General features: G+C 45.6%; 8 protein-coding genes across 8 annotated transcripts; all 8 read left to right on the forward strand.

The window, feature by feature from the left end:
- Nucleotides 1–1,194: 1,194 nt before the first annotated feature.
- On the forward strand, nucleotides 1,195–2,676 carry TEOVI_000457400 (succinyl-coA:3-ketoacid-coenzyme A transferase, mitochondrial precursor, putative; the record flags this gene model as incomplete). The annotated part of the gene is made up of 1 exon (XM_067227329.1): nucleotides 1,195–2,676. The coding sequence occupies one exon, from the start codon at nucleotides 1,195–1,197 to the stop codon at nucleotides 2,674–2,676; it is 1,482 nt and encodes a 493-aa protein (XP_067083430.1).
- A 3,238-nt stretch (nucleotides 2,677–5,914) lies between these two features.
- Nucleotides 5,915–8,011, forward strand: TEOVI_000457500 (ATP synthase regulation protein NCA2, putative; the record flags this gene model as incomplete). The annotated part of the gene is made up of 1 exon (XM_067227330.1): nucleotides 5,915–8,011. The coding sequence occupies one exon, from the start codon at nucleotides 5,915–5,917 to the stop codon at nucleotides 8,009–8,011; it is 2,097 nt and encodes a 698-aa protein (XP_067083431.1).
- Nucleotides 8,012–8,686: 675 nt separating this feature from the next.
- TEOVI_000457600 (Nucleoporin) lies at nucleotides 8,687–10,324 on the forward strand (the record flags this gene model as incomplete). The annotated part of the gene is made up of 1 exon (XM_067227331.1): nucleotides 8,687–10,324. The coding sequence occupies one exon, from the start codon at nucleotides 8,687–8,689 to the stop codon at nucleotides 10,322–10,324; it is 1,638 nt and encodes a 545-aa protein (XP_067083432.1).
- Nucleotides 10,325–11,767: 1,443 nt separating this feature from the next.
- Nucleotides 11,768–13,267, forward strand: TEOVI_000457700 (Golgi reassembly stacking protein (GRASP homologue), putative; the record flags this gene model as incomplete). The annotated part of the gene is made up of 1 exon (XM_067227332.1): nucleotides 11,768–13,267. One exon carries the CDS (start codon nucleotides 11,768–11,770, stop codon nucleotides 13,265–13,267), a length of 1,500 nt encoding a protein of 499 aa, XP_067083433.1.
- A 740-nt stretch (nucleotides 13,268–14,007) lies between these two features.
- TEOVI_000457800 (heat shock protein 84, putative) lies at nucleotides 14,008–16,269 on the forward strand (the record flags this gene model as incomplete). Its single annotated transcript, XM_067227333.1, has 1 exon — nucleotides 14,008–16,269. The coding sequence occupies one exon, from the start codon at nucleotides 14,008–14,010 to the stop codon at nucleotides 16,267–16,269; it is 2,262 nt and encodes a 753-aa protein (XP_067083434.1).
- A 1,066-nt stretch (nucleotides 16,270–17,335) lies between these two features.
- Nucleotides 17,336–18,796, forward strand: TEOVI_000457900 (ras-like small GTPase, putative; the record flags this gene model as incomplete). The annotated part of the gene is made up of 1 exon (XM_067227334.1): nucleotides 17,336–18,796. One exon carries the CDS (start codon nucleotides 17,336–17,338, stop codon nucleotides 18,794–18,796), a length of 1,461 nt encoding a protein of 486 aa, XP_067083435.1.
- A 593-nt stretch (nucleotides 18,797–19,389) lies between these two features.
- TEOVI_000458000 (diphthamide biosynthesis enzyme Dph1/Dph2 domain containing protein, putative) lies at nucleotides 19,390–21,363 on the forward strand (the record flags this gene model as incomplete). The annotated part of the gene is made up of 1 exon (XM_067227335.1): nucleotides 19,390–21,363. One exon carries the CDS (start codon nucleotides 19,390–19,392, stop codon nucleotides 21,361–21,363), a length of 1,974 nt encoding a protein of 657 aa, XP_067083436.1.
- A 738-nt stretch (nucleotides 21,364–22,101) lies between these two features.
- On the forward strand, nucleotides 22,102–23,967 carry TEOVI_000458100 (uncharacterized protein; the record flags this gene model as incomplete). The annotated part of the gene is made up of 1 exon (XM_067227336.1): nucleotides 22,102–23,967. One exon carries the CDS (start codon nucleotides 22,102–22,104, stop codon nucleotides 23,965–23,967), a length of 1,866 nt encoding a protein of 621 aa, XP_067083437.1.
- Between the last annotated feature and the right edge of the window lie 926 nt (nucleotides 23,968–24,893).

Here is a 24,893-nt window from a genome sequence, read left to right on the forward strand (position 1 = left end):
TACACACACAGGCACCTCCAAGTGACTCTGGAGCTACGTACTTCTGGGCTAGATATATTTTCACCCTTCACAACATGACCACACAAATATGCACATATAGTAGATGGTATGCGTAAATGCATGTTTGTGTGCGACTTATTCAGCGTGTCGCTTTATTACTTTTCATTTTTATTTGTTTTCTGTTCACACTAACAGCACTGTTCTTTTTTTTTTTCGCTTGTTCACTACCGCCTATACTCTGAAACTTGCATGACGGAACGTCGGCGAATATTGCGCACATGGTCGCCATGCTGCGACCGAGAGCGCCAGGACAGTCGCGGCGATTTCCACCTAAATGAACAATGCGGGCCTGTAAAGTTTGGTTCAACAATAGAAAGAACAAATAAGAACCTACGGAAGAAAATCCAAGCGGGCCGAAATATGAGATACGTAAGTTACATATGACGAAAGAAATGGCTTTACTTGCGTTAGATGCCGGTTCTGGCGGCACGAGACTTTATGTTACCGTTATCTCTTAGACACTAGATCACATTTTTTTTTTTACTCACTCACTCACTCGCACCCCCTCAACGCATGATATATAGTTTTTTTTCCCCCCCCTTCTGAGCGGTTGGCGGTTTCACTTTATTTCATACTCATATGCGTGTGTGCAAGTTTATATAAGGTGACATTAACGCTTAGACCACTTCATGTTGCGGAATATGGATAATGAAGGGAACTGGGATTTGTGACACATCTTACCTCAACTATCATGTCGAGGTGTTTAATTGCTGTTGGGCTACTTTTTTTTTCTTCTTTTTTTATCGAAGCGTTTTGGGAAGCGAAGCTCACGCGTATGCCCAACGAAGGAAAATAGGAATGTGGCGGTTTAACTTTCTGACAGCTTGTGTCATTAATAACACTTTCCACATATTCGTTAATATACGTGGAGTCCAATGTAAGAAAATTAAGTGAGTTATCTTTCGTTTTTTTTTCTTATTATTCTACTGGGTTAAAAGCGTTTTCAACGACTCGTGCATTGGCCGAGCGGGATGTCTTTCTTGGTATTAGCAAGTATAATTTCCCCCCTCTCCTTCTCATTCTTGGTGTTGAAATTCTTTGATCATATAAAAATGCAAGGAAAAAAAACAAAAGAAGCGAAGACAGAGTAAGAAAAGGAAAGCAGACAAACAAGAAAGTAATATTATCAAGAAAATGCTCCGCCGAACAAATTTTTTCAGAATCGGGCTTGATAAGGTGATGTCGCTGTCAAGTGCGGTGCAGGATATAAAAAATGGTGCGACACTTGCCGTTGGTGGGTTTGGAACAGGCGGAATGCCGCATGCCATAATGCAAGAGATCAAAAAGATGGGCGTGCGAGACCTCATTATTTATAGTGACGGTGCCGGTGTTGACGGATACGGTATAGGGGTTCTCTTCGAAAACAAACAAATCAACAAGATGATCGTAAGTTACGTTGGAAACAACAAAATATTCGCGAGGCAATACCTGGAAGGTGATGTGGAGCTGGAATTCTGCCCCCAAGGAAGTCTTGCTGAGCGCATGCGTGCAGGTGGTGCAGGCATCCCCGCATTTTACACCCCAACCGCCGTTGGTACAGTACTGCAAACTGGAGGGCAGATTACAAAGTACGATAAAAATGGAGGTGTCTTGAAGGAATCCACCCCACGCGAGACTCGCTTCTTTGGCGGCCGTCTCTACTGCTTGGAAAATGCAATTAAGACAGACTTTTCTATCGTCAAAGCGTGGAAGGGGGACCGCTGCGGCAACCTTGTCTTTCGCGGTACGGCACGCAACTTCAATGTTCCCGTGGGACAGTGTGGCCAAACGGTCATCGCGGAGGTGGAAAACCTCGTAGAGAACGGCGATATTGATCCCGATGAGGTTCACCTTCCGGGTGTATATGTTGATCGTGTTGTGGTTCCAGAACGGTACCAGACGTTGATTGAACACCGCACTGTGACAAGACATGACGGAGCGGGCAACAAACCAACCAAAGCATCCACACGTGGCGAGGAGGTGCGTCAGCGTATCGCCCGCCGTGCCGCCCTCGAATTTGCCAACGGAATGTACGTCAATCTCGGTATCGGCATCCCAACGGAGTCATCCAATTACATTCCTGCTGGCGTTAACGTTGTGCTGCAATCGGAAAATGGACTCATTGGCATGGGACCTTTTCCAACAGAGGATAAAGTGGATGCTGACTGGATCAATGCTGGAAAGCAAACCATTTCATATCTCGCGGGCTCCGCCCTCTTCGACAGCGCCACATCCTTTGCGATGATACGCGGTGGTCACATGGACCTTACGATGCTTGGCGCATTAGAGGTGGCTGCCAACGGTGATCTCGCCAACTTCATGATTCCTGGTAAACTCGTCAAGGGTCCTGGCGGTGCTATGGATCTTGTTTCATGTGGCACGCGTGTTGTTGTGACGACAACACATTGCAGCAAGAATGGGGATCCCAAGATTGTCGAACGCTGCCGTCTTCCCGTTACGGGAAAACACTGCGTTTGCCGCATCATTACCGAATATGCTGTATTTGATGTCGTTGACGGTCGTTTGGTGCTGAAAGAAATTGCGGAAGATACAACTGTAGACCAGGTGAAGAAGCTGACAGGTGTTGGATTTGATGCAGATAATGTGATAACGATGCCATTGGCGCCCCTCACGTAGCTTTTAGGGGTGATGCCTCCTTTCATATACAATCAGCAGTGTACACGGTGACGTGATGTATGTTTGTCACTTTTATTCTTGTTTCTGTCATCGCTTTGTCCCATACGGGTGTTTTTTTTCTGTTTTTTTTTATTTGTGGGGTCGTATGATTCGCGCTTCTTCCTCCTTTTTATTTCCTCCATTAAACTCCTTTTCCTCCATTGTTTCTTTTTTTTTTCTTTTTCAGGTTTCTTCTTTTTTGTGAGAAGGCCTCGGTTATTTTCGTTGCTTGACGTTTTTACTCTCTTTCATCCTAGTTTTGTATTTTCCCCCTTTTCCATCAATTCTTCACGCGTTTGGTTTCGCTACGGAATCCCGCGATCACATATATATATATATATATATATATAGTGTGTGTGTGTGTGCACTCCCTTTCTCCTTCTGGTCTCTTCGTACAAAAAGAAAAAAAAAGGAAACTTTTCCTTCTTTTTTGGTCCTCTTTCGTTTTTGTGTTATATTTACCTTTTCCTTTAATGCGGTTTTGGTTGTGTTTCTTTTTCATTCGCACTTATTTTTCTCTTCATGCCGTACCACCTGCAACTTGATTACCACTTTTCCCCATGCCGTTTGGGTTTTCTTTTCTTTTCTTTTTGTTTTTTTTATTTATTTGTTCGTTTTTTATTTATTTCTTGGTATAAGCATCTTCCTATCGGTGACTTCCCACATGCATTCAGCTCATGTGCTCCGCTAATATAATATAATGTTATATATAAATATATATATTGTGTGTGCGTGTGTTATGCTTCTACTAAAGGAAGCATAACTGCTAGGCTTTATATAACGGAAATAACACACACATCAAAGAAAAAAAAAATAACATGATTAAATAAATAAATTAAATCTGGGGAAAAGTGGCAGGTTGGTGAGGTGGGGGATTTTTTAAAAAAATATGAGAAGATCAAATTTTCGTGATGGGAGAAGGAAGTCGGGTGAAAGGTCAACCAAATGGAAGTGGATGTTACAAACAACAAAAACAATAACTTTAAGAAACCAAAAAAAAAAAGAAAAAAGGGGACAAAATTAAAAGATAGTGGAAGGAGGGAGCTTTGATGGCACAGCGAAATATGTCGAAACCAATAAATGAACTTTGTATAAACGAGATCAAAGATTTGACGGTGAGTTGTTTCGTATGCGGTATGTGTAAAGTGAAACGATGAAAAAAAAAAAGAAAGGAAAAGGCAAAAAAAAAAGGAGGAAGAAAGCAAAACACAGAAAAAAAAACAAAGGAAGGAGGAAACAGAAAAGGCAGCGGAGATGCAAAGGATAAAAACAATTATAATTATTATATATATACATACGGTAACTGTCAAAACAATTGAAAAAAAGTGTTCAAATGGATCAAAATAAGATGAAGATTTAAACGTACGGGGAGAAGAAAAAGGAAAAAAAGGTACGAAAGATAAGACACACATATATTTCGAACGTCATGTGTATACATTTATGCATATATACATATATTTGATGATTTATGTATTATGCGTTTGTAAGCGTGGCGTATCTCCGTCATATGGGGAAGGGAGGTGAGAAGGAAAAAAAAACGAGCATAAAATAATAATTAAAGAAAATAGTGTAAGGCAGTAGTGACGGTGTAAATAAATAGTTTGAATGAAATTAGGAAAAATGTGCAGCTGTAAGTAAAGGAAATGATGATAATGATGATGACTAGTGGAAGTGTACATGTATATAATATATATATATATATGTTCTTCTTGCCATTTGAAGTTTTGCGAGTTGTCTTTCTTATTACTGCTATTGCCACTACTTGTTTATTTTATTTGCTTGTTTTTTTTTCGTATATTCGTTTCTATCACTCGCTGTCGCTCGCATTTTTTTTTTTTTTGAAATGAATTTTGTTCTTATTTCTGCTTTTTCTTTAATTTATTTCCCCCTCCATAATCCTCCTTCATTCCCTCGCCTTTCGTTTCTTTTTCTTCCTCTATTTCTTTCGGTACGCTAAAATACTTTAGATTATTTATTATTTGTATTTCCTCCTGATTTTACTTCTATTTTATTTGTTTTTTTTTATACACTGCTTTGTTTTTAGTATTGCTCCTCGTCTTTTTTTGTTTTGTTGTTTTGTTCGGAGGAAGTGAAAAGAGGGGATAAAAAAAAGAGGAGAAAATAGCTCAAATAATGTTTAATAATAATTTAAAAAAAAAGAGGAGCGAAGAAAGAAACATTTAAGTTTTCTTTAGTTTTTTTTTAAAAAAAAAGAAGAGCAGAATAAATAGATAAAAAGAAGAAAACGGCTACGTTCTTCTTCAAAGTTGTGAGGAAGTGTGGGCGTGGCTATAATTTTTTTTTTACTTCTATTTGGTCGTTTTGTTTCTTTTTTGTTCTGTTCGCCCACCTAAAGAAAAATAAAACAAAATGCAGAGTGAGAGACCGTATATAGAAGGTAAATGAGGTTTACCTCCTGAAAATACTTTATCTTTCCTCCCCGTTCCATTTTGTTTTTGTTTTTGATATTGTTTTGTTTGGTACCATTATTATTTTTCCATTATATAAACAGAAGAAAAAATATATATATATATATCTTTTCCAGCCGATGGAGTGATTGAGTGGGAAAGGGTAAAATAATAGTCTTTTTTTTTTTACCGCAGAATCACAACAGTTTTGTTTTCTTACTTATTTATAATGATCATAATTATTATCATAATTAATATATTTATTAGTATCATAATTTTTTAATTTTTTTCTTTTTTACAAATGAAAATACTGATAAGCAATTAACAAACCGCATATTGTTTTGTTTTTCGGGGTTGCTACCGAGTCATGGAAGTGGCATATGGTTCCACATGTCACATGATTGTCCAATGTATGTGTAGTTTTCCCCCTTCTTTTTTTCTTTTCTTTTTCTTTTTATTTTTACACAGTTTTCAGCGTTTTCTTTTTTACGCAACGGTAACCTCGCGCCATCTCTGTTTGTTACTGTTTCTCGGGTTGCTTGTTTGTGCCTTCATACGTCCTTCCCTCCCTTCCTTCTTTTCTTTCAGCGTGCGTATGTGTGTGTGTGTGTGTGTGTGTGTTTGGGGGGGGAGGGGGAAAGGCGTATGAGCACGTAACCCAATTGAGTTTGTTTTATGAACTTGCTCTATTTTTTTTTTTTGTAACCTTTACTTCTCTTTTTTTTTCTCTCTGTCTTTCTCTCTCTCTCTCTATCTATCTATTTTTCAGTTCATCCTCCGTTTCGTGCGATATGTTCTGCGAAGATGGCTCCCAACTGGGATGGAGTTTTACAGTAACTGATCTACTGGCGAGGAAACGGCGCAACTTCCCCTCTTCATTTGCCACGGCACTGGCAAGTCGCTCTCGGGAGGCATTACTTCACATTAGTCGAAATCCCACCGTAACGAAACTGCTAACTGAACGACCGGGAATTCTCAGTGAATTGGAGGCGCCCGCCAAACAGTTACGTTCACTGGAAGATTTGGTGTTACTTTTGCGTGAGCTCAACACATCACCAGTGGGGGACCGGCTGCGGTTTCTAAATGGAGCGTCACCAACGCTCGTGGAGGTTTTTGGTGAAGAGAATGTTAAGGACCCTCAAGCTATTGCGGAAAGGGAACTTATCGCTTGGCTGCAACTCAGTGTGTGGGTACGCTACTGTACAGTTATTGTCATGCAAAGACTTGTTGCTCTTCATGAGTGCATTTCTGCATATGCACAGTACTGGGTCTGGGCAGAGAAACACTCGGCACGGGCTTCTTTTCACTTATCACTTAGTGGTTGGCAGTGGTTGCGGCAACAGTGTTATGGTATATTGTACACAGGTTGGGGGAGATATATGCTACAGATAGCTTTGATGGCGAATACACATGGAGCTTTTTTGCATCGGATGATGCGTAGTGTTGTGTGCGGTATTGGAACGCTACATAACATACTCGATCGTGCGAATTCATCCATTGCCGCTGTGGGGAATGATGATTCGTGGTTTCCTGTGTTAACTGACGCACAACACGAAGAGGCGCGGCAACGTGTGCTGTCACGGGTACGAACCGCAGTGACAAGGGCAGTGTGGCAACTAAAAGGTTCGCTGCACGTTTTGGTTCCACCCGAAGACGTATCTGGTGGATCTGCGAGGGATCCACAATCATTTCCGGAAGGTGGTGCGACTTCACTGCATGAAGTACTTAATTTGTTTTATGTGACAGCGTATTCACTACAACTAAATGTTTCGAAGCTGGAGGAGGGAGCTGATAAGGGACACATGCCGCCTCGAGGGCGAAGGTGGCGCCCAGTTGCTTTCTTCATTTTTGTTGTTATTCCCTCGGTAGCGTGGCTTGCTGCCGGTGGCGCTCGTAAACTTCTACAGGTGTGCTCATCGGCACGAGCAACACTCCGATGGATGGTGTCAAATTACGTCGTGTGGCCGCTGCAGGAAGTTCGTAGGAGTTTGTTAGGCAGTCGCCCAGGCGTGTTGGAGAGGCGCCGCGCACTTGAGGAAGAAATGAAGTCGGTAGCCAATATCATAAGCGACTACTGTAAAGATTGCTCACCAGACATGAGCGACGCCAATCACCTTGAACAATTACATCGCGATACACTACAGAGCCTTCGCATGGGTGTCATGACTGATGATGAGGGGTACCTAACGATTAATCGGGACTTTGAGTCGGCCATCAAACGACCTATCCGCAGTGTTCTATTCGGAAACCTTCCGCGTCTTATACTTGTTCAACTAGCCTGCAAGCAGCTTGAGGTAAACCGCGTTATAAACGTAACAGGTGAAATACTCGAGGAAAATGACCTTAACTTCAGAGTGATGGCAATGATTCCCGTCATCACATTCCTTGGTGGCATACTGCAACTGTCACTTCAGAACAGGCGGGTGAAGCGCAGACCAGTGATTTTGCACCTGAAACTTTGTTGGTGGGCCGTCCACCATCTCGTTACATTCCCTGAAATGGGCGAGATTTCAGGGGCCAACTGCGAGCACCCCCACCACAATTATCGCGACCACTACGTCAAAGATGTGCAGCTGAAACTCCCTGAATTTCGGAGCGATGAGAGTCCGGTCTCAACCAACTTGGAGGAAGTTTCTTTAGTCAATCCTTCTCGTTACTACCACAGTACATATTTGAGTGATTATGATCAAGGCATGCTCCTCCTACTGACGCATCACATGCGACGTATTGCTATGGAATATTACCCACGGTACCATCACCTAAAACAATACTTGGAGGATCTTGACCGTCTCGAGAGCGTATGGTCCACAAGGCAACAGCGACTCTCAACCCTTGACCGCATGTGGCATGCATTTCACTTTTTGAGTCAGCATGCATTGGCTGGGTAATGTGAAGTTGACTGTGGTGGGAATTACTAGGTGGAAATTAACATAAATATGGGGAAGAATGCAGTTAACCAACTGTACTGGAAAGACAGCTGATGGCAGTACTAGTGAAGCATACGATACACGAAGTAAAATTATACCGGGAACAAGTAGTGATTTCTCGGCAACCTGTGTAGGTTGTGCTGTTGATATCGTTAATGTCTTATTAGTTTTTTTTTAAACATATAGCCACTGCCTTGTACGTTACAGCGTGCAGCCCTCTAGGAGGGGGGAAGGGACGGTGATTAATTCTTTACTTTCCTGTTGTAAAGGGTTCCTGGTGGAGAGGAGTCTCGGATAACTTATCTTGTTAATTTGTTTACTATCACTCCCTCCGTTCCTCTTACTGTTATTATTACTGTCGTTAATTCACAATCGCTTCCGCATAATCTCTTCCTTATAACTCACCTGCGCCCTTCTATCACATTCACTACACTTTTTTCCTACCACGTGTCTCAGTCTGCAAATCTGAGTGCATAAGAGAAAGGGGAAGCGCCATCAATTAGTTAGTTTCATTGTTATTATTATTATTATTATTTTGAAGCTGTATTAAAAAAGGAAAAGAAGACAAGGCAGTGAAGCGAAAGTAGCAAAGGATAACGAAGGGTTAAAGAATTTAACCTTTAGACATCGAAAGATATGGTGAACCGGAAGGCAAAGAAGTCTTCACCCGCCCGTTCATCCACCGCCGCAGGAGCTGCGGCTGCGGCGGCTCGTGTTGCGAAAGCTGAAACCCAGCGGGCACAACTGCTGGAATGGTTGGATGCAAATGATCCGTTGTATGACCGCTCGGGTGCCCCGCCTCTTACGATCAGCGAGGTGCTGTCGACAAAACTGGCCCACAAAACTTTTACGAAAGCCGATGTGGGCGAGCGGCCGTATGACTGGTCGAAACTGCGTGCTGTACTGGAAGCGAGGACGGCAAGCAGCCCACGTTGGTTCATGCAAATTCGTGAAGAGGACCTCCTTGTTGAAGGTGGGCTCGACGGCGTAACGGTCGACTGCGTGGTTATTGCAGAAGCCAGTCAACCAACATTGGCACCGGCGCACTACATCGTGAAGCAGCACCTGCCTTTCAGTGATTTGGAAGATAATGCACCAGAGCGCATTTTGCCTATAGAAGGACAAAATATGTACTGGAAGCGCGTAGTGAGAGATGACGGTGCAAACATTAACGCATTCTTGTTACAGAAGAGAGATCCCGCCTCAAGTGCACAGTTTGGTTTCAGCGGTGCCACTGCTTCGTCGGGGGAAAGCTCCAAAGCCCCCGTCGCCACTGGTGGATTTGACTTTGGTTTCGGCAACGCACAGGCATCAAGTAATGGCAACAGCGGGGCCAATGTAACCGGTAGCGGTGGTGTGACGATTGCTTTTGGTTTTGGTACGGCAGTACCAACAGCTAATAGCAGTTCATCCACCACTGTGGCACCCGCTAGCGGGTTCAACTTTGGATTCGGTGCGGCACCCGTGGTGGACAGCAATAATGCTGTCAGTGGAAATGGCAGTAATAGCAGCAATAATGTCTTTGGTTTTGGATCTGCCGTTAACAACAACAAAAACGCTAGTAATAGTACTGGTAGTGGCCATAGTCAACAAGGTCGGGATTTCGAGCAGGTAGTTTCCCCACTTAAGGCGAATGAAGTGCTTTTCGCGCTGTGGTCGACAAAGCGTTTGATGGAGATGTCAAAATCTCTCAAGTCTGGAAGCCGTGTCGTTCGTGAAGGTTTCAAGCCAAACCCCGGCGCTTCACCCATCAAACTTGTCATACAAAATGATCTCAAAGATGATATCGCGCAAACTGTAAGGCAATTGGTTCTCAACAGGCTCTTTGCAAAGCGGTCTTCAAAGGTGAAAGCTGTGGACCATTGGATTGATGCGTGCCCTGTATACGAGGATCACCTCGCTGCCGCCATGCAGAAGTTCCGTGAGAACTATGTGAAGGAAGTCGCCGAGTCCTCCGATGAATTTCACGACTTGTACAAGGAATATCATGAACCAATGGAAGCAGAACTCAGACGTATTGTTGAGGGACGGAAGGCAGTGATAACTCGTGAGCTGGAGCAAGCTGGAGAAATCATGCAACTAATCAAGGATAAAAAGATAGCTGAAAAGCAGACTTTTCGGTTGCTGAAGTACTACGCAGCAAACGATGTTATGAAATTCCGACCGTTTGGAAAGGTTAGTGGAATATCTGAAATGGGAGAGTCAGCGGACGTTTGTGAACCGCCAGCGCCCGTCATTGTGAACCCCTTCATGACGATGCAATCAAAGCCCTAATGAGTACAATATTCCGGGAGGTAGGGAGATTTGTTTACCCCATTATTCTTTCATTATTGCTACTTATTCTCTCTCCCCTTGCATTCACAAACGCATTGTGCACATGAAGGATAAATCATGGGAGTTTACTGAGGTTGTAGGACGCAAATAAGCACGTACACCTGCTTCTGTTTGTCTATCGATTTATTCCCTCCAGTAGGTGGTGGTAATAAACATGAACCTTTCCTCCTTTTTTTTTGTTGGGTTATACGTGACTTTCTACATTTATAATGAAGAAGGGTGTGCGCTATGTTCCGTACTCATCCTAGTGAAGGTATTTTTTTTTTTTAGACTGGCTACTCAGGAGAGAGCTCAGTGGAAAGAAAATCCAGAACCAAAAAAAGAAAACGAAGGAAATAAGAAATTAAAAACATATGCGCCAAAGTTCTGACAGCAGAGAAACCGATTAAAGGAATCACAAAAAAAATAAATAATAAGAAAAAACGATAACAAAAATGCATAAAAGAGGGATCAGGCGAGTAATTGAAGGAGAGCGAGCGGAGGAATGGCAGACATGTAACGAAAACAGAAAAAAAAAGCAAAGAAGACTGAGAAACAGTTAGTACCATTACTAAACCATACAGTGAAGAAAGTTGAAGGTAGCGTATTATGTGTATGGGCATTAAATAAGTTTCGTGAAGGGGATCCATAAAAAGGGAACATGTAACAATGCTTTGCAGTTTTTTGAAGTGTGACTATAACAGCATGTAACCCAACGCTAAGCTTTGTGAATACATTTTCTTTGTTTTGCCACCAGCACCGGTTTAATTGATGGGATGAATTGTGTGTGAGTGTGGAGTGCGTCCTGTGCGCAATATATGCAACCTCCCTTTTTTGTGCGTTTCGCGCGTGTTGTTTTCGCAGTGAGATACAGAAGCGAGTGCTGGTGGAATTTATTCCATGAATGAATGTAACGGCGGAGACCGCTGGTGGTGGTGGGAATTAAGTGGCGAAGAGGAGGGGAGATCGATGGAGCCGTGATAGCGGAGGCAACAAAAAAAAAAAAGACTTGCCATCAGTTTCACAGTTTCATTATTATTAGTTTTTTCTTCTTTAAAAAATGCTATGTGACAAACGGATTGCAACCCTTCGTGCCTCGCTATTGTTTTCTATATTACCTCGACTCTATTCGGTTAAAGCCCCTTTGAGGTCATTAACTCTCAAAAGAAAAAGGGAATGCTGTACTGCTTCGATTTACTTGGAGAGCTGCGATGCTATCCTCTTTAAACTATTGATGTTCTTGCGAGGTGGGATTCAATTCCTTTGACCTCAATCCATTTACATATATGTGCACTGACTGCGTTTATGCATAAATACATAAATGTATATTTACATTCATGTTTTAACGTTCTGTTTCTTTCCCTCCTTTTATATGGTGTTTCAACACCACAACAGACGCAGTAAATGGGACAGGGGAAAAGCGACGCCAAGCGACCGTTGAAAGACATCGAAGGTTTGCAAATCGTTCGTGTGTTGCCGTACAGCCCCTCCCACTCCGCAGGACTAATCCCTTTCTTCGACATCATCACTGCCGTTGATGGGAAACAGATGGAAGTAGATGGTGAGTCGGTAGAAAAATTCAAGTATTACGTAGCCGGACGAAGGGATGAAACCATAACTTTAACCGTCTACAACTTGTACATACACAACTACCGCGATGTGCACTGTGTCGCAAGCAGTACATGGGGAGGTGGTGGGTTATTAGGCTGCAGCGTCGAGTGGTGTCAAGCAGAGAAGTGCGTGGAGCGCTGCTGGCATGTTGTTGACGTAATCCCCGGGAGTCCGGTGGCTAAATGTGGAGAAATTAAGGAAGGACGCGACTATATAATAGGAATTCAGAAGGCAGATGAACTCGTCACTGCACTCATAAAAGACGAAGATGATCTGTATACAAGGGTGGAGCTTTGGCGTACCGCTCAGTCTGCGGCACTCCGGCGGTTACAACGTAATTCTTTTGTACCCACTGGCGCCTCACGGGAAGATAGAGGGTTACAAACGGCTGGGCAGTTACTCCTTCTTGTGTACGACTCGGTGAACATTGAGGTGAAGGAGGTGTTGGTAGATTTCGGGAACGATATATATGCTCCTTTAGGAATGAACCTTGCTACAGGTCTGCTGCACCTCATTCCCAGCCCACCCAAAAGTTTGGCTGATAACGGACGAGTAACTGGAACCGTAGGTATTTCTGCAACAAGCGCAGGGGATGACAGCAGCTGTTCCGTCAACAGCAGTAGCAACCTTCCGACGGTGACCGCATTTGTGCTGGCAACAGGAGGGGTGCTGCGCATAGGGAAAACAGCTCCGACCGTATTGGCACCCCCAAAGCCGGGAGCCACCGGATCTCCGAACGGACCACCACCACCATTCACATCACCAGTTGTTACCGAAATGCAAGCTCCGCAGATGCTGCCTGAATTCCCGTCGCGGGTTCACGTACCGCCGCAAAAATATCACGCAGCGGCTAACAGTACCGCTTTCCCTAAGGAGATTGAGGGGGTTCATGAACAGCCTCCCACACCACTCTTTCCCATGGAAGGAATTCCCAACGGGCTCCATGCCCCCCTTCCCAACCCAGCCGGTTTGTTTATGAACACCGTCTCACCACGCAAATGGCAGGAAGATGTGGCAGCGGTCGCGACAATACCTGCAGCGGAGGGAAACCCATCATGTGCAACAACTTCACATGATCCTCCGGTGCCTTCCTATTCGGCTCAGCAACATACACAACAACAGTTTGGACTACCCTTCAGTCAAGCAAGTTATCAGCAGCAACCACCACCACAAATCATTAGACAGTCACTACTTCCTGACGTTACGAATATGGTTGATGAGCAACTGCCGGTTTCTAGAGTGCCACCGCCTCTGGCCTTCCCCATCATAAAGCCAGCCACACCATCTCGCTAAAAGAGGAGTCTTAATGACGAGCGTTAGATGGTGTTGTTTCTTTGTGCTGCTATAGTCACCGAAGATGGGAAATATGCGGCAATACGAAAAGAGTGGATGAGGGGAGAGATAAGAAACAAAATGAAGGAAAAAGTACATGTAGTAACCTTGGGCAATGCTGCCTACACGCCTTCGTTACCTCTGAAAAGGGAGTTAACTTTGTGCGTATTTGGGGCCTCCGCTGCCATCACTATTACCGGTTCGTTTTGCCGCTGCTTGCACCCCGTGGTCAGAAATTTTTTTCTGTCTTACTCTATTCGATGGTTCCCCTTCACTGATGCTGTTAAAAGTATTAATGCCGCCAAAGAATGGAAATTCTTTTCTCATTTGCTCTGAATTGTTTGGCTCGGCCGTGGGCTGCGATTTTCTGACTTCGCATCACTTTTACCGGTCTCTTTGCTTCGTTTATGTGTTCTTTCCTTAAACTTGTTTGAATGACATCAAGATCACTGAAGGTGCCCATACTTACTTCGGGTAGTTGAAAGTAACAAAAACCAGCAGGTAAGAAACAATAAAACGAGCTAATCAACCCGGAAAACAGTAAAAGCAGGGGAGAAAGTGATATCACATATTAACAGTTAAAGTGCGTTACTCTGCTTCTGATCGTTAGAGTTCACCCAATAGTTGAAAAAAAAAGGTATACGACAGTAACGAGGTAAGGCATAAAAAGGAAGAAGACTCGCAACCCGGTAAAGAGAACGATGATGCGTCGTGTTTGTCAGAGGGTAAACCGACAAGCTCTAACGTCTACCGTTGTGGCTCGCTGTACCGCGACTACCGCTTCGGTGTCTCTAAGAGGAATTTGCACGCCCGTTTCAACCGATGGTAACCGAAATGCCGGTATTGGACCAATGCAAGGCTCAGTACGTTTCTGCTCCACACAGGCGGGCGAGAAGGTGCCCGAAGCAGCTGACAATGCCGATGAAGATATTGTTATTGACCCTGTACCTGATCTAAAGGGCAATGCAGGGGAAAGTGCCGATGAAGGCAGCGCCGGTGGGGTAAAGGCAAACGAGGACAGCGAGAAAGTTGTCGGCAGTGCGGAAGAGATGGGCTTCAAAACAGAAACCCGTCAGCTTCTGGACATTGTTGCTTGCAGTTTGTACACGGAGAAGGAGGTGTTCATACGTGAACTCGTATCGAATGCAAGCGATGCTCTGGAGAAGCGCCACCTGATGGAGTTGAGCAAACCGGAAGAGTACCCACGCGAGGAAGGTGATGAGGCTCCCATTATTTCCATCACATGCAATCAAAGCAAGAGCCGATTCGTCATACGTGACACTGGCATTGGTATGACTCGGGAGGAACTAGCGGAGAACCTTGGTACCATTGCTGGCTCGGGCTCAAAGGCATTTGTTCGTGAGTTGCAGAGTCAAGGCGAGAGCAGCAGTGGTGCGGCCGAAAAGATCATTGGTCAGTTTGGCGTTGGTTTCTACGCTGCCTTCATGGTGGCTCGAAATGTCAAGGTGTACAGCCGGAGCGTGAAGAAGGGGAGTAAGGGTTACGTGTGGGAGTCAGATGGTACAGGAACATTTAAGATTGCGGAGTGCGAGGGTGTTGACAAGGGCACGAAAATTGTCCTCGATGTGAAGGACACGGAGCTCTCCTTTTGCACACCGCAGGTGTGTGAGCGCGTGTTGAAACGGTACAGTAACTTTGTCTCCTACGAAATTACACTCAACGGTGGAAAGGTGAACACAGTGGAGGCACTGTGGATGAAGGATAAGAACTCCGTCACAAATGAGGAGCACATTGATTTCTACAAATTCATCTCCGGTGCGTACGATAGTCCGATGTTCCGCCTGCATTACGCCGTGGACGCTCCACTTTCTATTCGTGCTCTTTTGTACGTGCCTCAGTCTCACACGGAGAAGTACGGTGGTGGCCGTATGGAAAGTGGTGTCAATCTCTACTGCCGCCGAGTACTCATCCAATCGAAGGCGAAGGGAATTCTGCCCGAGTGGCTCCGCTTCATCAAGGGTGCGGTTGACACAGAGTCTATTCCGCTCAACGTATCACGTGAACATACCCAGGATGGTAGCATGATGCGCCGGCTCTCAACGGTGCTGACCAAGCGCGTTATCCGTTGGATGGAGGAGGAGGCGAAGCAAGACAGGCAAAAGTACGAACGTTTTATAAAGGAGTACGGTCCTTTCCTGAAGGAGGGAGTTTGTACCGACCAGGTTCACAAGATGGAGCTGGCGAAGCTTTTGAGGTTTGAAACAACCAAGTCAGACATCGACTACCCCTACGTGTCACTTGACGAATACCGCGACCGCATGGTGGCAAACCAAACTCACATTTATTACATCAACGCTCCTTCAAAGGAGATGGCGCTCGAATCTCCCTACTACGAACAGTACAAGGAGCACGACCTCGAGGTGCTCGTCTGCACAGAACCTATTGATGACTTTGTTATGCAGCACCTTGACACGTATGCGAAGCATAAACTGCAAAACATTGAACTGTTTGACGCTTCACTTGACGGTAGCGTCCAAAACAAGCTTAAACTCGAGGGCGATAAAGGGGAGGTGAAGGTTGAGAAACAACTCACTGAGGCGCAGGTGAAAGCTCTCAGTGACTTTATTTCCAAGCGTCTTGTGGGACGCGTTGGCGTCGTCAAATCCACCACACGCCTGCGCGATAGTCCTGCTGTTATTGCTGACCATGAATCAGCTCAGATGCGCAAGATTTACCGTATCACTGGCCAGATGGCTGGTGCCCCACCCAAGTATAACATGCATTTCAACCCAAAGCACACCATCGTGCGTAAGTTGTATACCCTTTCCATTTCACCCAATTCAGAAGAGGTTGAAACTGCCGGGCTCCTGGTTGAGCAGATGTTTGACAACGCCGTTATCGCTGCCGGCTTGCTGGAAGATCCGCGTTCCATCGTTTCGCGCCTGAACACCATCATGACGCGCATGGTGGAAAATGTGGAGGAGCCCACTGCCGATAAGTAGTTGTGCAGAGTAAACATTTTTTCAGGTGGACATGGGGGACCTCTCAGAAGGGATGAACAGGAGCGAAGGGTACATAATGTACGAATGAAGCTTAACGAATAAACGGTATTAGAACGATGAAAGGGCGCCATTCAATTGTTCAAAAAGTTTCTGTGGGGAGGGGAATGAACCAAAAGAAGGAAATGCAAGAAAAGGGACAGGGCGAGCAGGGGGCGAGCGGAACAAACAGTTGAAGTGCTTTACTTTATGCATTTAACTTTACGAGGGGTACGGCGCAACAGGTACGACGGATGCGGGGGATTACTTCCCTCAGCACTCCCAGCTCTTGGAGCCCACACACTCTCTGTTGTGTTATTTTATTATTATTATTATCATTATTATTGTTATTCACTATTATTTGTGTGAGTTCTATTATTAATACCCTTTACTGTGCGTTGCCTAGCTTGCAGTTAGTGCATCGGGCGGGGAGGGGGGTCCGGCCGTTGGTTAACGTGGCAGAAGACTAGAAGGTGGTGAAGCAGGGGGATATGTGGTAGCATAAGCATGTCTACGCTTTTATTTGTTTTATGGTGGCCCTGAATAAAGGAGGGAGGGGAGTTTCAGTAGCCAGTGGCGTTGGATGGCGAGTGAGTGATAAAACTCATGACTGCGCTTCTCTCCCTCTTGACAGTGGTGTCATCTACTTCTTTGTGCCGACGCCTGGCGTATGGCGTTTTAGGCAGCGAACTTTTTTTACTTTTTCACGTTTTTTTTTTGCAGAATGTAGTATTCATACTTACATTCACATTACGATTTAAATAAACAAAAAAAAATTTCTCCACATTTCCTCCTTCAACATCTTTTAGCAGGGTTTCTTACACGGGCCGCTCCCTCCTCAACTAAATAGCTAAGGACTTCAACCGTTTTTTTTTCTCTACTGCTTTCGTTTCCCTCAATTTTTTTATTCGAGGCATCATCGCGGTTACTTTCTTTTTCTTACTTAACCCTTCCAACTCTGCTTGTGGGTGTATACGTCAGCAGTAGTGAACACCCAGAAGGGAAAGAAAAATATAGAATAATAAAACAGATGGGTGGACAGTCTAAGAAGCATGGTAAAGGTGGTGGTGGTGGTGGTGGTCATGGTCGAAACTGCCACCCACAGCAAAGAAAGAAGTTGACAAAAGACCCTGGCGTACCTGATTTAAAGAAAGTAGCTCAGAATTTGACGCGCACGGCGCGGAATCGTAATCGTAGTCTTTTCAGCATTCCTGCACTTCGTGGCTCAAACAAGATTGCTGCCGCATCCGGTGAGAAGGAGCCCCAGGAGCAAGGAAATGAAGAGGCGCGTGTCGCAGCGGAGCGACGGGCCATGACTTTGCTTGCGGTGCAATGTGCTGAAAAGGTACACCACTATGAGGTTCCTCAGCAGTGGATAGGCGAATCAGAGAACATAAACGATATGGATGACGACGTCGAGAGGCGTGGCGTGGATAGGTCACTACGCCGCTTTTATAAGGAGTTCCAGAAGGTTGTGGAAAACAGTGATGTCCTTCTACAGGTGGTAGATGCACGTGACCCTCTGGGCTGCCGTCTAAACCAACTTGAGCGCACCATTCGCTCTCAGTTCGGAGAAGACAAAAAGAAAATGGTTATGGTGCTCAATAAGGCAGATCTTCTACCATCAAAGGAGACTGTTGACGCCTGGGTCCATTTCTTCGAGGAACATGAGGGGATCATGTGCATACCCTTTGCCGCAACGGCGAAAGGGGCTAGTGGGCACACATATGTGGCGAACATGTTCCGCCGCCTTCGTGCACTAGCTACCAGTGAAGAAACCGGAGCTCGCAAGGCTATTGTGGTGGGAGTTATTGGATACCCCAATGTCGGAAAGAGCTCAGTGATCAATGCCTTGAAGCGCAAACATGTGGTTGGTGTGGGCAACATGCCGGGATTTACCACTGGTAATACGGAGGTGGAGCTGCGCTCGGATATTCGTGTAATGGACTGTCCAGGTGTGGTTGCACCTGGTGAAGACTGCGGTGATGTCGTGCTGCGCAATGCGGTGAAAGTGAGTGATTTGGCCGATCCCTTCACCCCAGTCCAGCGGTTATTGCAACGCTGCGCGCAGGTTACCCTCGATCCCAGTCAACAGCAGCACTCACAATATCTCTCGGCAGGCGTACATCCTTTGGGATTGTTCTACAGCATTGGCTCATTCGATCCTAGTGATGTGATGTCTTTCATCCGTCTTGTCGGGCAACGACGTGGTCGGTTGCTGCAAGGTGGCGTTGTAGACGAGGAGGGAACGGCGCGCATGATACTGCACGACTGGAACGATGGGCGAATTGCATACTACACACTACCTCCAACATCTGATTTGTTTGGCCGCACAACATTAACGGCCGACCCTGGAGAAGGGCTAACAGGATGTGAGGAGTATGGTGAGAGCGGTCCGCAACTAGTGGATGGATTTGCACAGGGTTTGCAGTGGGAGGGGCTACCAACTTTCCATCTTTCGTGGAGTAAGATGAAAAGTGGTGTGCAGTAAGTGAAGAGTGGTCGGGGAAATGACACCTTCACAAAGAGTGACACGGAAACGCGATCCTTCGTCTCTACACTTCCCTTTGATTTCTGTCCTTCTTAACACGTCGTGTCCCACTTCTTCTCTCCTGTAACAGGTGCGCAGGAGTCCCATAGGTGAATGAACGTGGAAGGAGGAAAACGACGTACTAAACCGCTTACCAATCTGACGCGTCTTCCCGTGTTCACTCGCACTTTCGCCACCCCCTCCCCCGTATCGCCAAAGTTATAAGTGTAACGATTAAAACAAGAAGTGTCCTCAGGTGTTCTCCCCGGCGAAGCGGAAACTTTCTGGATATTTCCCCCCTCCCCCCTTGTGATACCCTGGTTAATTGTGCTTAGCGTTTTACAAACTGGCGTCACCTTAACTTTCTTAATTTCCTCCCCCCTTTCAAAACTCATACAACTTGATACACCACTCAATAACTGCTGCTACAACAGCCAGCGCCAAGTGCTGAAGCCCCATCACCCCACCCCGCAATATAGGGGAAAAGGGATCAATCCGGAGGAAGAAAGTTAGTAAGGGGACAGGAATAGGCGACTGTGGGAAGCGGGGTGACAATGTACCACGATGCTCCGCCGAAGCCGGTTGCCACCGTAATGTGTCGGCGGCAGCCTAAACCCCGTGAAGGAATACGCAGTCAATACAAACTGGATAGCGTGGCGTCGTTTATCCTCACAGGAAGCTCCTTGTCTTCCTCCACTTCAACGCAAGCACTGGCAAGCCCATTTCTTCGGGTGGCGCTGCAATTTCCGGACGACCTGTTGGACGATGCCGTCGCTGTTGTGGAAACGCTAAAAGGCATTCTTTTATCCGATCCCCGTTGTGTGGGAGGTGTTTATGGTGTCACCCCATCACCTGATGTTGGAGAGGATTGCTGCTGCAGCAACAATGATGGCAGAATCCGTTTTTTTGTTGTAGCAGATAACACCTTCGGGTCGTGCTGTCCAGACGAGATTACGGCGCAGCATTACTGCAGCGACTGTCTTATACACTTTGGCGAATCATGCATGAGCCGCTCTACCAGGATCCCTGTCTTCTACGTGCAGGAGTCTTTTCAATTCACTGCGACTGCTAGACAAGTGACTCAACAACAGGAAGAGCAGGTGCGTCAAAAAGATTTATCAGCACGGCTGGTTTTGGGAGCAGTGGAGCTACTGCAAAAATACTTGGTTGGCCGCGTTCGTTCGCTAGTGAGGGAGAAGGATGCCGAGGCTACTGTCAACCTGGTTGTTGTTGGCTGCCATCGTTCGCGTAATGTTGTGGAAGATGCCGAACGGCGCTGGCGGGAACGACATCAAGCGGGTACACCGGTCCCCGATTTTGTGACATTGATTGACGGGTCTTCTGTTTCGTGGTGCAGCTACGAGTTGGTTCAGTCGACAACAAATCCGGAGCAACCTTCGACATCGGGATCGGTAGTTAATGTTCATGCGGCCATCCCGCATAGCTGGAGCCCATCATCTGGGGAGTGTAGTTCGTGGGTGATTAATGGTGTCCGGTTCCCTCGTGCTGGAACAAAGGAGCTGCAGTACTTCTTGTTCGTCGGTCCATCAAGTGCCTTTCTACCGTTACATATTCTCAATGTTCACCAATACAACCTCTACCACTACTCACAAGAGCTTCGCGAGGTAGCGTTTGAGGCCAACGAATCTCCTCCCGCATTAATAATAATGGATGAATCGTTCGGCCTCACTGGGGACGGGGGCAATCTCCTTTCACCACTGAATGATACAGCTCGCGGTGATATTGATGATGCCACTTTGGAGACTGTGCTCAGCACCTGTTCCTCCGGCGATGGTCATTCTATTGCTGCTGACATTTTCAGCGGTGACACTTGTTTTCGCAATGCAGGTTATGCTAAACTGCAGATGGTGGTGGATAAACGCTCGAAACAACGTGCTTTCAACATTGAACTTATTCGAGCTACCTCTGCTGTGGGGATAGTTGTGGCCTCGTTGTCCATAGCGGGGTATTACGAGACAACAATGTTGCTACACAAGCTGCTTCGTGCGCACGGCAAGCGTTCCTACATCATTTATATTGGCCATCTAAACGAATTTAAGATCGCAAACTTTGTAGACACAGTTGATTGTTTTGTGACCATCGCATGCCCCAACAGTCGCGAAGGTCACTTTCCAGAAAAAAAAGATGGTTTCCCAAAACCTATCGTTTCCCCAGTCGAGGTTTTGCTTGCCCTTCGTGCTGAAGATGTTGATTCACCACTGTACGGCCACCCCGCCGTTTTTAGCACGACCTTCGACTCGATTCTCCCTCTTCTCCGCAACGAGGTGGAGGCGGCCACCGGATCACAGAAACGAAAGGAAGAGCAGCGGGGGGACTGCACAACACTCATACGCACAATGGCAGGGACTGTCATGACGCATGATGGTGGCGGTAGCGCGTTGGACCGATTATATCAGCGCACATACGTCGGTTTGGAACCGCGGACTGGACAGACGCCGGTGCAAACGCAAATTGAAAAGGGTCGACATGGCATTGCGCGTGGATATGCAACAGAAAAGGAACAATGATTTAACGGAGTAACTGTTCGCACTGGTGTCCGTTTTCGGCATCGCGTTGTTGTGTAAACCTGAACACCCTTGGAAAAAAACATGTGGGTGGGGAAACCGAGCCGATAGTCATGCAATTATTATTATTATTATTATTTTTTGTTTCCTTGGTACACAAGTGGATAATATACGACGAGTAATTTGAAGTCTGGGTTGTGCTAGGGGAAATACCGCACGAAACACGTGTTAACAATTGAAGCCAAGTTACCACTGTATCCTACTTCACAGCTTTAATTTTCTTATACTTTAATATACTCCCTTTGTCCCTATGTGTGACTCGTTGGGAGTTTGTGTAACGTCTGGGTAAGACCGCTTTCTGCTTTTTTTTTTTTAGATGTACGTGTGTGTATGCTTTTGCATGAACTTTCTTCGAGCATTTTTTTTTTTGCTTGGTTCCAAGTTTTGGCGCGTAGTTCCTCACAGAAAAAGTATAGATACGGCGTGTAGCAAAGTAGTGCCAGATTGTACCACGGAAATATAGACATTCGTGTCAATACATTTCCACTTGATCTTCCAGCAGATAACACCACCATAAGTTGAGCACAAAAAGGAGTGAGGCGCTACTTTTTTAAAATCGTTGCGAAAAAAAAAAAGAGAGGAAGAGAAAGTAACTACAGAAAAAGGGAGAGAGGTAGGATAACGGGGAAACATATATACCTCTCTACTTTCTTTATTAGGAGGCAGTTACTATTTTTAGAAATGCTTCAAAACTGTTGGTTACTTGCAGATTTCGATGGCACAATTGTAGCGACGCCCCATAAGGCACGTGGAGAGTATCTTACACTTAGTGAAAGTCCGTGCATAATTCCAGTAAAGCGATGGCTCGCTAACGGCGGGAATTTGTGCGTTATCACTACAGCGAACAAACGTGTTGTCCAGCAGCTGTACGTCCCACTGCGTGAAATCCTTAGAGACAAGTACTGTGTGAATTCAAGTGATAACTGCGGTGAAAGTGTTGAGAGTGACGGCGAGAGCCCTAGTAATACTGGAAATGGTTCTGTTAGCGGTCAAAATAATGGCAAAAGTATTGCAACAAACCGCTACTGTGGGCAGCTGCTCCTTTCACTAAATACGGGTGCAGTTTTATATCGTTGCAGTCGGCAGGGTATCTCCTTTGTCCCTGGATACACTGAGGCTTTGCATCGCGCAACAGAGGATTCAAGGAGACTTGCAAAGGTGTACGGCGTCAAGTTAGACCAGGGTACCACGACACGTGTGGACTCGAAAGGAGAAAAGCACGTGACGAACATAGAATATGTGCGAGGAACCTGCTTTGCCCAGGGGTGTAGTGCATTGATCGCGCGCTTGGAGAAAACGTACCTGGAACTTGTGGAAGATTTGATTCGTGGTGAGAAAAAGGGGGTTCATTCCGCCTTTTTGGGACTGTCGTCTCGGTACCAAAACGTGTGGCGTCTCGTGTTCGATTACATTGACAGGCGGTACCGGTTACAGCAAAAAGGTCGTGCTGACTCGGGTGCGAGGGTTCAGTCTCGAGCGGGAAGGAACCATGTTGGGAAGGCGGCAACTACTGCTGAGGCGGAGTGGAAGTGCAGTTTCGTGCGAAAGCACAAGCAAATGTTTGTAATGTTTGGTTTTATTCACGTTGAGGTTGCGGACGCAGAGATAGCGCCACTAGCTGAAACACTGTCAGTGGTAGGTGGAGCCAAGGCATCTGATATAGAAAAAGTAAAGCGCCGTCAGTTAAGGGAATACGCAAAGCAAATGTTTAACGATGACTCAGATGCGGCGTGCATTGTTGTGCGGAAAGTCATGGATTTACTGGGTGCTACCATACCGAAGACGTTTTCGAGTGGTAGAAATGCTGTGGCGGCATTCGCTAATCGTATGTATAATGCACTGTTTTGTCAGCAATCGAAAGAGAGTATCACTCAGGTGCTTGCCCTCGGGGTTCCGATGAAAATATTTCCTCTTTACTTCGAACCGATGCAGCGTTACTTTGCTGCTGTAGGCGTAACAGCCATCCCACAACCAAACAGCGTCGCTTTTGGGAAGCTAGGAATTTGTAAGTCCACCACCGTCCGCTACCTTACAGATGAATCAGAACAACAACAAAATATGCAGGCGGGCTTGTGTGGCGTTGTGGATCTCACGCAGGCCATAGCACTGGGTGATAACCCGCACACGGCAGACTATGAGCTGACGGTTCATCCTGGACTTCGGTTCATCTCACTTGAAAAGGCAAAACAGCGGAGGGACCGACACACATATATTGATGCACGCTGCACTCGTGCAGATAGCAACCATGAAGCACCCGAGTGTCATGTTGTTAACACAAACGGCGACGAGAATGAACCTCAGCCGCGTGGGATGTTGATGGATGATCGTCGTGTCAAAAACATTTATTACGTGGGTGGTGAGGAAGATGGCACTGCTGTATTCCTCGATCGCCTAATGGATATCTTGGGTGTACCACCCGGTTTTCCCAATCGTGACGACTCCCAACAGAAGCTGAAACCCCTGGAGCGCTCAACTTTTGCTGAGGCGGTGCCGTTAGCTGCAACTCAGGCAGCTGCGGTCATGAATCCGAGTATGGCTCACTTATAGAGCGGAAATTTACCTCATTTGAAGATTAGTGGGTAATTTTTTGTTTGTGTGTGTGTGTGTGTGTTGAAAGGGGAACGGGCTTCTTCTCACTTGTGTTTTTTCACCTAAGGAGAGTGAGGTTGAAGATGCGGGTGCTCTGGCATGCATTATTACAAGTAGGCGAGGACCCCTTCAAATATTTCCCGGTAGCTCTGTTTTCCTTTACAGACTGTGATGCACGCAAACTTCGCGTCTTTTTTTTTCTCTTCTATTCTTCCGTCCGCTGTCTGTGCATATTTCTGTTAGTGGATCTTTAAAACTCTTCTTAAAGTTTGATACTCTCTTCTTTTATTAACATTTGACACTCCGACGTCCCCGCAGTTTCCTTTTTCACAGTTAATTGTTGTTGCCACCATTATTGCTACTGTTCACTCCAACCGTTTCCTTTTGTGTCTCATACAATTGAGAATCGGTGCTGCCGTTTGTGACGTGATTGAAACAAAATGTGGTAAATATATCTGCGACTGATATTGCTGGTATGTGATTGTAATTGTGCCTTTACACATAAAAAAATAAATACGCGCAGATGTGTGTTTGTACACATGTAAATATGTGCACGTGTAGTAATCCGTGTGGATATATTTTTTTCACAGCCTCAAATATGAATCGTAACGTGTAAATGTATAAAATAATATGGGAACATTGGAGTGGTGGGGAGCGGGAAGGAAAAGTGTTTTTTTCTTTTTTTTTTTAAAAAAAAAGAAGGAAACAGGTAAGGATAACGTGATTTTGCAGAAGTGTGCTGCACTATGAGATACCGCAGGGAGAAGGAAAGCAGTGAATGCGAGAGGAGAGTATGTGTATCACTTTCTTGTTCTTTTTTTCCATTTTTAAAGAGAAGAGCAGACAAAGTTGGACATATATATATATATATATATATATATATA

Source organism: Trypanosoma equiperdum, assembly GCF_001457755.1.
Source record: "Trypanosoma equiperdum strain OVI genome assembly, contig: ctg_935, whole genome shotgun sequence".
In the NCBI taxonomy this organism is placed as follows: domain Eukaryota; phylum Euglenozoa; class Kinetoplastea; order Trypanosomatida; family Trypanosomatidae; genus Trypanosoma; species Trypanosoma equiperdum.